Consider the following 10,998-nt stretch of genomic DNA (forward strand, 5'->3'; position numbering starts at 1 on the left):
CCCGCTTCTTTTCTTTCTCTTTTTCTCTTTTTTGTCTTTTTGAGACTGTGTCGCTATGTGGTTCAGGCTGGCCTTGAGCTCACTGTAGCCCAGGCTGGTGTCGAACTCGCACGATCCTCCTGCCTCAGCCTCCCGAGTACTGGGATTACAGGCATGCGCCACCACACGCGGCTATCATTTTTTTTGAGACCGGGTCTACTTTGTAGTTCACGGTGGCTTTGAAGTCACTGTATATCACAGGCTGGCCTCCAATTCACAGCGATGCTCCTGCCTCAGCCTTCCCAGAGCTGGGATTTCAAGCCTGTGCCATCACGCCGGCCGTCCCATGATTTCTTTAACCAAAGCTAGAAGTAAAAACAGAAAGCAAACCCACCACTGTGTCACTCTTCAGCCTCTCTGTTTTCATATTACAACTGTGATTTCCTAGTGCCTACAACTGCCTGTTGAGGGAAAACTTAATTTATCTTACACAATTGCTTTGTGTGCTTATAATAATTTCCAATGGGGAATTTTATCAAAGGCTGTAGATGTCTGTCTACCCACGTATTGGGTCTTTTCCAACTAAATAAGGAATCAATCGCTCTTTTTTTTTTTTTTTTTTTTTTGAGATAGACTCTCCCCATGTGGTTCAGGCTGGCCTTGAACTCACTGTGCAGCCCAGGCTGGCCTTGAACTCAGAGCTACCCTCCTGTCTCAGCCTCCTGAGTGCTGGGATTGCAGGTGTGCACCACCACAGCTGGCCCCAACAAATCGATTTCTCTCCTTTTTCCTAAATAAAAAATCCAGGATAGCTATTGAGAAAGCCAGGGAACTAAAAATACTATCCTCCAGTTGTGTTTTGTTTACAAGTGTTTGCTAACTTGCAGTTGTGCTGTACCTTTCCTGAAATTTGCTCTGAAGGTTGTTCCAAGCTGTGAGTTTACTGTTTCAGCACTGGGAGGCAGTGTTGTACCAATGCATGAACCTGTACTTCGGGAAGGCTCTTCTCCCTTCCTTTCCTGCCTAGCTGTGGGCCTTTGCCGAGTCACTTCAGGCTCCACTTCAGAAGGGTGTTGTGAGAATTTTTGAGGTGAGGGACAATAACCAGGGTGCGCAACAGCGCAGAGTCACTAGGAATCACTCTCTAGCACCATTCGGGCCCAGCTAACATCTTTTGACATTTAGCGCAAATATGGTTCTGAGCCTTTTACATGTTCTGTCTCCTTCGGGGGTTGTAGCTGTTGTTACTTTCTCCATTTTGCAGATGAAAGAACTCAGGCCCTGAAATTTCCTCGATTTGTAAAAGGGTCCTAAATTAATAAATTCAAGATTTAATAATTCTACATCACTGTTAGAATGTACGTAATTAGCTAGGTGTGGTGGTACACATCTATAATCGGGTCACTCCAGAAGCTGAGGCAGGAGGATCACCATGAATTGAAGGCCAGCCTGGGCTACATAGTGAGACCCTATCTGAAAACACTAAAAAAAAAAAAAATAAAAATAAAACCCCAATTCATAGGATTTGTGATAATTAAATGAAGTAATGTATAAAAATGTCCTCAGCACAGCACTTGATATACCTTAAGCAAAATACTCTCCCCCCCCCCTCCCCCGAATTCCACATGGCCTGCTCTCTGTCTTCCTTCAGATCTGAGAGGTCCCCTTCAGGGTAAGCCCTTTCCTCGGCCTTCAGTTTAAAACTGCATAAAGTGCCTCCCCTACTTTTGTTATTCTCTGCTCTCTAACCCTGCTTTATTGTCCCTATTATTCTAGTTACGGCCTAGCATACCCCATGCTTTGCTTATTTATTTGCCGGCTGCCTCAGTTTCCTCATCTGTAAAATGGGGGGAATGTTGATCATCATGCTTCCTTCATCCTTACCTCATTCATTTTTTTTTGATACAGGGCTATCCCTGTGTTGCCCAAGCTGGCCTTGAACTCCTGGACTCCGGTGGTTCCCCTGTCTCAGCCTCCCAAGTAGCTAGGGTTAGTTAGACACATGCTCCACACACCTAGCTCCTCAGGGGATATTTTGACGATCTAATGGGTTAATAGAGAGCTTTTAGAACAGTGTCCAACGTGTGAGGCGTTGTGTCTGTGTTAACTGCTGCGGCTGTTTCCTTATTAGAAGCAATGTGGGGATAGTGGCAAGTACTTCTTTAGCACAGAAAAGCCGGGTGGGGGCTGCTTTCAGTTCGTGGTTGCCCAGGGACCCCAGTTTCAGCAGTGATGGGGGACGCCCGGTGGGTAAGACGTGCAGGCCCTGGTCTATGAAACGCTTCCCAGCACCAGCAGGATGTTCTGACTGCGTGCGCAGTCCAAGGACCTGACTTCGAAGACAGAGCCCACACAGCTCCCATCCGGGCCTCACACATCCGGCCAGTGCCAGGGCACAGGGTCAGGGCTCCAGAAGCGGTTGAAAATCCCGCCGGCTGCCTGCTGAGTTGTGGCGGTGGGCTGGAAGCGATGACGGCAGAGGGCACGGGGCTGTGGGGACGTGCTGTGTTGACTTAGCCCCACTTTGCATGGTGACACTCTCGCCAGTCGGTGTGTCCTGGAGTCACTGTGACCCACGCACCGTAAATTACCGCCTTCGCATTCCAGTTTGTCGTGGATGAGTGATTTACTGCGCACAAGCGAGCACTTTACATCCAAAGGGACCATATTTTTCTCATCATGCACCATTCATTTTTGAGTGCTCACTTATTATAATTATTTGCTTTTCAAGCCTGTGCCACACACGTCCACACCCAAACACTCTAGGCTGCAGTTTGCCCGGAATCAAGGATACAGATCCTTGTATTCCAAGCAGTATCCATCTTACCTTGGTTCATTCATTCGCTAATAAGAATTAAGCACTGGACAGCTGGGCGTGGCGCACGCCTGTAATCCCAGCTCTCAAGAGGCTGAGGCAGGAGGATCATTGTGAATTAGAGACCAGCCGGGGCTACAAAGTGAGCTCAAGGCCAGCCTGAACTGCATAGCGAGACCCTGTCTCAAAAAGACGAGAAAAAAAAAAAAAAAAAAAGAATTAAGCACTGGTATGTGCCAGGCTGATAATTTCTTTTCTTCATGGAGCTTACACTTGAGAGTCTAGACTGAGATTGTTTGGCTAAGTGCGCAGCTCAGTGGTGTAGCGCTTGCGTGAGGCCTTCATTCCATCGCCATCACTGCCCAAAAATGCAGCAACAATAACAACAGCAAAGGACTCATTTTCTTCACATGGGTTGTAATTTCATCATGGAGTACACCACAGGGGCACCCAGATAATCTGATTCTAATGATAGCAGTGTAGGATGTCGCTCTAACCTCAGGGGCGTTCCCAGCCAGCCAGCCAGCCCAGCTTTCTGTAAGTCACTGATGCTGAGGTGCCCAGGGCAAATCAGCCTTTTCCAGGAACCAGTAACTGTACTTCCTGGTGAGTGGCCTGCCCTCACTGTGGAGCACTGGCTCTGTCCTCCGTCTTGCCCGTGTCTGGCTGCAAGCCCCGAGGATGCTCGCCTCGGTGCAGCCAGGGGGGTGGTGAGCCAGGGCATTTCACACCAGAGGGAAAGAAGTCTTTTCTTCCGGGATACCCATTCAGCCTTGGCCTGGGGATGAACTCAGTAGCTCCAAGTCCTTTAACTCCTAGTAAGATGGCGGTTTTTGCCAGCAGGCTAATTATATGTTTATACAGTATAATATAATAGCCCCTCAGAGCGTGCAGAATCACCTCCTGTGTGTACAGTAGCAAATAATTAGTTTTACTGAAATGGGTCTGATCACTCCAGGTCTGGTCTTGAAGAAGTGAGGTGTTGGGTATGCATTTTAAGTGCCTTAGAAATGAAGGTGTGCATGTAGAACCTTTCGTCTAAGCAGATGAGGATAGGTTTGGAGCCTTCGGGAGAGAATTAGGGAAGCCAGGTTTTTAAAAATGGAAATTGGGATATCTGGTGTGTGTGTGTGTGTGTGAAAGAAAAGAGGAAAGGGCGGGAGCATCTGAGGTCCCAACAGGAATATCTGCTGTAACAATACTTACTGACAAGACAGTAGGCTGCAGGTAGGAGATGTCGATTAGCCTGATAATAGTTCATCTTCCAGTGACATTGGCTGCATATGAAGTGAATTATCATTGTCCCCAAAACGGAAGGAGGCAACATAGAAGTACGTCTTGAAGGGGCTGAGACACTAACGAGTGTTACTGACAGTACTACCCGCAGTATCTCTGGAATCAGCCACCCTTCTGGAAACCATTGAAATAAAAGCTCCTAGGATAATTTAATTTTACCCAGGGATTAGGATTTTTTTTTTTTTAAAGTGCTGAAGATTGAACCCAGGGCTTGGCATGCTAGCAAGGCCTTTACCACTGAACTACATCCCCAGACCGAGAAATGCAACTTGAAAATAAGTTTTAAGCATGTTAAGTATTTTGACCATCTGCTTTGTGAAATAAAAAGTTGAGATTACCAGTTGGTTTCTAGCTGAACTCTAACAAGCTTACATATATTTATGTACTGATGGGTAGAGCTTGAATCTCAAACCACCTGACCTTTTCTCCTTTGTGTGGGACAGGACCTGTTTACACTGGGCATGCAAACGCAACCACGGTCAGGTGGTCTCTTACCTGCTAAAATCCGGAGCCGACAAAGAGATTCTGACCACCAAGGGGGAAATGCCGGTACAGTTAACATCGAGGAGAGAGATCAGGAAGATCATGGGAGGTGAGTCCGAGTTTGGGGGGACATTTGATTTTGACAAACTAACTTAAGGCTCGTGGTATTATCGGCCACATTCTTGATGCCGGGCAAGCAACTGGTGTATCCTCAAAACTAATTATCGTGTTTAGGTAGTAATTCCATAGTATTTCTCAGGAGGTCAGAGTTATAAGGTTTCTGTTTGGTTTTGGTCTTGGTAAAATTGAAGATAATGATAAAATATAAACCTAACAAAATATTCTTTCTCCTTCTGACCTGAAAAGCAATAAACTCTAACCAAAATATTTCTTACATCCTAAAGGACACAGCTTTCAAAAGATTTTTTTCTTGTTTTGGTAGTTTTTAAAGTGCTGTGCAAACATTCTGTGTTTTCTTCTCTTGAAGCGGAAGAAGATGATGAGGGTGACAGCCTCCCCCAGCAGAAGGAGTCAGATCTGCCCTTTGTTCCCAACTACTTGGCGAACCCGCCCTTCCCCTTCATCTACACCGCCGCGGCCGAAGAGTCAGCCCCGCTGCAGAACGGGGGCCCCTCCACCCCTCCAGCCTCCTGTCCCGAGGACAGCTCCCCTGCGATGCTGCCCCCCGGGGAGCCCTCCCTGCTAGGGGCCTTTCCTCGGGACCACACTTCTTTGGCACTGGTGCAGAACGGCGACGTGTCTGCCCCTTCTGCCATCCTCAGAACACCAGAAAGCACAAAGCCGGGGCCTGTTTGTCAGCCACCCGTGAGTCAGGGCCGCTCCCTGTTCTCCTCTGTCCCATCCAAGCCACCCATGGCTCTGGAGCCTCAAAACGGGGCATTCACAGGACCGGCGCCAGCCTTCCAGCCATTTTTCTTCACTGGAGCGTTTCCATTCAGTATGCAAGGTGAGGCCTTGCCTGCGAAGTCTCTGCAGCGGGGGAGTCGGGCTGGGCGCTGAGAGCTGCTTATGTATTTGATGTCTAATGCAAACTTAAAGAAGGGTTGCAGGGCCTGTGGAAGGAAGTCCTTTTACTCAGATTTAGAAAGTGTGTTTCCCTTTTGTTCTTCTACCCTGAAATACTGAAGTATTGTTCCTATTGTGGTTTTATTGGAAACAAGGATATTCTTTTATATAACTTCAGTACAACTATCAAATTTAGGAAGTATGTCAGGTGTGGTGGTACACGCCCATAGTCCTAGCTACCCAGGAGGCTGAGGCAGGAGAATGGCTAGCCCGAGTAATTTAGAGAGAGCCTATTTCACAATAAAGAAAATTTTTAAAAAGGGTTGGGGGTGTAGCTCAGTGTAAGGCCTTGTATTTAGTTCTCAGTAAACACACATATACACATACACACTCACGTTTTAAAAATGTAACTTTGATGTGAATCCTAATACTCCGAACAGTAAGGCAGGAAGATCAAATTTGAGGGCACCTTGTGCTATATATGAGTTGAGTGCTAGCCTGGACTACATGGCAAGATCCTTCTGCCTCAGCCTCCTTAGTACTGGGATTATAGGAGTGTACTACTATACCTGGCCCATATTCAGGTTTTGTCAGCGGTCCCAACAGTGCCCTTTGTGTGTGTGTGTGTGTGTGTGTGTATGTGTATGTGTGTGTGTCTGTGTCCCCACTGCTCCTGCTTCTGGCCCAGGTCACTCACTCACTGTGTGCAGTTATCCACCTGTCTGTCTCTTTCAATCCAGAATGATCTCCATCCTTTCTCTGCCCTTACCTGCTCCATATTTTTAAGGGTTCAGGCCAGTCATTTTGTAGAATATGATCTTCTTTTTTGCATTTTTTATTTTATGGTACATTTAAGATATATATATATATATATATATAATATCACACTCATCATAGAGAATTTGTACAGAATGTATCTTGTTGCTGCTTTTTTCCCATTCCCCTCCCCCCACTTCAATGCCATTCCCCTCCTTATTTATAAAAGCTTTGTTTCTATTTTTTCTTCTATTCTCTTTTTTTCTTGTCCCTTCTTTCAGAATATGCTCTTCTGTTGTTTTTTTTTTTTTTTTTTGGTTTTTTTCCGGTACCGGGAATTGAACTCATGACCTTGCGCTTGCCAGGCAAGCCCTGTGCCGCTGATCTAAATCCCCAGCCCCTTAGAATATGCTCTTGTATCATTCCTTGTCTACTTATTAGGTGGTATTTCATTGTAAAGAAGGGCTTTCCCTTCCCTATTTATATTAATATGGGACTCAGGGATTCTTACTCGCTGGGCTTAATCTGTTCCTACTGTTAGTTTGATATTCAGATTATTCCTGATTTGGGCAGTGGAAGCCCCCTCAAGCTAGTTCTTATATCTCTTGGACACATCTCCATCACTCCTGGGATACTTCTTCGCTTTCTAGTTCAACAAGACGTTCCAGCCTCATAGTGTTAACTTCCCTTGCCCCTGCCCCTGGCCTGGAATTAGCCGTCTCTCTAAACAGCCCTAGCTTTTTTGATAGAGAATAGTATTTAGAAACCAGGATGTGGGTACCAGGCATCCTCATTCCTATAGGTATGTCATTTCTTTTAGGCTAACACAGAAGACTGAGCTAGGAAAGAAAGAAAAAGCAAGCCAGGTGTGGCGGGGCACACACCTGTAGACCTAGCATTCTAGGAGGCTGAGGCAGGAAGATTGCAAGTTCAAGCCCAGCCTGGGCAAGTTAGCAACTGAGTGAGACCCTGTCTCAAAGTGAAAAGTTTGAAAAAGGTCTGTTGATGTAACTCAATGCAAAGGCCTGGGGTTCAATCCTCAGTACTGGGTTCCACCCTCAGTACTACAAAAAAAGCAAACAGATAAACATGATTCATATATACATGTACACAGTGTTTCTATCTACTTATCTGTATCATTTTTAGGAACACTAGAAACCACAGATCATCCCGATGGCTCCAATTCCAAACAAACACCACAAGGTACAGCCTGGTCTTTCCTTTCTCCCGCAGTCTTCAGCCCTTAGTTCCAAGGACAGAAGCGAACGACCCTTCACACACTGGGACGGTTACCCGGACCGCTTTGCTCCAGGAGCCGCAGCCTTAGGTGCAGGGCAGACGGCTCAGGAGACTGCTGCCACAGAGCCAGGGTGGGTCCCAGCAAACTTTACAGATCTTTGGCCCTGGCAGGATTAAGAGCAGTCGGCTCCTGGAAAGCACAAGTTACCTGGGCTGTGCCAGGCCAGATGATTTATTACCATTTCTCCTTCTTTCCCAGAGCTGGTACTTAAGGTGAGGATTCAGAACCCATCCCTGCGAGAAAACGATTTCATTGAAATTGAACTGGACCGACAGGAGCTTACTTACCAAGAGCTACTCAGAGTGAGCTGCTGTGAGCTGGGCGTCAATCCAGACCAAGTGGAGAAGATCAGAAAGCTCCCCAACACTCTGCTGAGAAAGGTAGGATGGTGCTGATCTCAAGAGGCTGCTTTTGCATTGAGAAAATACCTAACTTCCTCCTTGGTGCTCTGAGTCATAGTTGAAAAAATGAAAAAAGAATAGGAAAGGAGCACAGTGGTTTTCCAAGTGGAATTAGAAGCGGTCTTTCCCTCCACTGAGTCATAGAGACGCTGGCAGTTTTGAAAGTTGTAAGGTTCGGGAGAGAACGTTCTGCATTTCCACTCACGTGTACCTATTTTCACTCGCTTCTTTAGGGATTACCTTGTGGATGACTTTGCACCATTAATGTGCTTGGTGTTTTACAAGATAATATTCAAGTTAACTTGTAGGGCAGACCCGTGTGGGTACACATGTGGTTCTCCCTTCTGAACATCAGGTCGGCTCACCTGGGCCCCTGCTGAAAATCGACCCAATCATCGCCTGTTCCTTTGAGGCCCGTGCTCCTGCTGTAGCAGTGGCTGTTCAGGCCTCCACCAGCCCAGCCCAGCTCGTGCATGGGGGCTTAGTCAAGGACTTCTGCCATAGGATTTTATTTTCCCTTGAGATGTTGAAGTGAGCCAGTCTCAGAGCAGCCCAGCAAGCATATGCAGATGCCCAGCTCCTCTTAACCTGCTAACCTGTTTTGTTTCAGGACAAAGATGTTGCTCGACTCCAGGATTTCCAGGAGCTGGAACTGGTTCTAATGATAAGTGAAAATAATTTTCTGTTCAGAAATGCTGCCTCCACCCTGACTGAAAGGCCTTGCTACAACAGGAGAGCTTCCAAACTGACGTACTAACGCGGCAGGGACTTTTATCACTGAGTAGTGTGACAGTGCATGTCACCTCTGGGCCAAGGACAAGCCATTGATCCAAAAACCTCGATGCCCCGAGGGCCCCTGGTGCCACCGAGTAGTGTCACTAACACCATTCTGCCAGGGCAGGAGGCCCCAGCCTAACCCGCAGCGGTGCCACGCTTCCAAGCCTCTTGGTGCACAACAGACCTATCCCTTGAAACAGAACAGCTGGCAGGCGGCCCGGGGACCGCAGTGAGCTCCTCCAGCCGGCGTGCTTTCTGTGCGGAAGGGAGGCAGGTGCGCTGACCCAGGGAGCAGGGCCCGTGTCCCGGCCCTGTGCACGGCACACTGCAGGGCTGGGCTCGCTGCCCTGGGCCCTCCGAGGTGCACGCTCAGGACGCTCCTGAACCTGAACCCACCGGCAGGAAGGTGGGGGAAAGCACAGGCACTGGCCAAAGGGCTGAGTGGGACTTGTGGCTGTGAGGTTTCCTCTGACGTATTTATAAATGTTACTCAGGTTAAAGTATTTAAGAGTACAGTTACCTAATTGTAAATAGGCTGTTAACCAAAAGAGCTCCCCTCCCCGCTTCTCCTGGGTGACCCCTCAGCCTGCTTCTGTCCCCACAGTCATCTCTGCATTGTCTCCCCACCACCGTCGCTAGAGGGCTCTCTGGCGCGCTCCAGAGGAGCCCCGCCGTTCACTCTGAGGCCGTTCCTGCACTGACGTGTTTATTGCACCGCTGGAGAAGAGCACAAACATTGCCAGTCTTGCTCCCGACTCTCATCTCCCACTAGAAGTGAAAAGCAGTTTTTGAGCCTGAATCTGTTGCTATTTTAAAGGTTATTGTAGGAAACTGAGCTAAAGGAGTCAGCATCTTTATTTTTGTATCAGAGATAAAGGTTATTTTGAAATTATTAGGATTTTTACACAACTCTGAAATCTGTTGCTTTTGTAAACCAATTGTTTGATCTTCAGGACTCCTCACAGCTCCCCGCACCACTCAGGCGAGGTGTGAGTCTACCAGACCTAAACGAAGGCCGGAACAAACACCCGCTCAGACCCTCAAGCGTGGCAGAACAGTTTTTTCCAAGAGTGCATTCAAGGATTCTTTCCCTTTTCTTCAGTGTCGTTCACGTTACAGGAAGCCAGTGTCTGCTGAAACCAACAGCTTAGCCTTAGAGGTAGGAGCCCAGACAGATGCCCAGGAGAGCGGGTCAGAGCCTGCTGAGGAGAAGCAGCCCTGCTGTCTTAAGAAGCTCTCTCCCCATAGTGCCTATAGTTTCCAAAGAAATGGAACTTCCTGTTAATTTTATTAGAGCACTGCAGTTAGCGAGAACATGCAGAAGATGTCACGGAAGAAACTGTTGTGCTAAGATGATGGCTTCCTGCTGCTGCCTGAATGCCGCCGGGAGGCTGAGGTGTTCTTCCAGGCCAATTGCTCCAGCCACTTTGCTTAGTGACTTAATTGTGTCCCACCGGCTCCTGCTGGTGACCCACTCGTGCTGGGAGTGTTTGCCTCGCAGAGTGAAGGTTGCTTGTCACCCTCTCCTCTCCAGTGCTTTGAGGAAGAACCCTGTCTTGTGTTCCATCCAATCAGAAACTACTTTATCTAGGCGTACTGACCTTTTTTTTTTTCCTTTGCTTTGGAAAAAAGTCACAGTTTACTAATACAATTAAGTGTGGGTCTACCCTGGAAGAAATAAATTCAGTATTAATTCATGTCTAAATTACTGAGGTTCCACTCTTTGAGCCGCCTCGATTAATCAGAGACTCCTGGGAGCAGCTAGGCGCCTGGCTGGGAGGGGGCCGCGGAGGGGGCCCAGGGCGTTCCCCGGCTCGGGCGGAGGAGGACTGGTGTCCCGGGTGAGAGTGGGGCCCGGCTGTGTGTGCCCGTGCGTGTCCCGCTCTTGCCTCCAAGCCTGTGTAGTCGCTGGCAGTGGGATGAGACTGCACAGTTGCCGGGAGGTAAATCAGACGTCTTAATCTATGCATTCAGAGAAATATTTTTATATGCTTTGTGTAATTTCTAACGACCTTTTGTTAGGTTTGTTAACTGAGCTCGCCCCTCTCCACCTTGTTTAAAGCATGTGTTCACACTGTGTGTAAACATTCCTAGGAGATTCTTTTCTTTGTGCATTGCTAACTCCTCAAACAGGGCAGATGTTATTAAAGTTAAATATTAACCGA

General features: G+C 47.7%; 1 protein-coding gene across 2 annotated transcripts; it reads left to right on the top strand.

Annotated features, from left to right (window-relative positions):
- Positions 1-4,533: 4,533 nt before the first annotated feature.
- Ankrd40 (ankyrin repeat domain 40) lies at positions 4,534-10,998 on the top strand (the record flags this gene model as incomplete). Of its 2 annotated transcripts, XM_013519433.1 has the most annotated exon segments (5): positions 4,534-4,682; positions 5,061-5,540; positions 7,502-7,558; positions 7,854-8,035; positions 8,667-10,998. In XM_013519433.1, coding segments are annotated over 5 exon segments (1,015 nt in total), but the record flags the coding sequence as incomplete, so codon positions are not given.

Source organism: Chinchilla lanigera, unplaced genomic scaffold, assembly GCF_000276665.1.
Source record: "Chinchilla lanigera isolate Chin_1 unplaced genomic scaffold, ChiLan1.0 scaffold00050, whole genome shotgun sequence".
In the NCBI taxonomy this organism is placed as follows: Eukaryota; Metazoa; Chordata; class Mammalia; order Rodentia; family Chinchillidae; genus Chinchilla; species Chinchilla lanigera.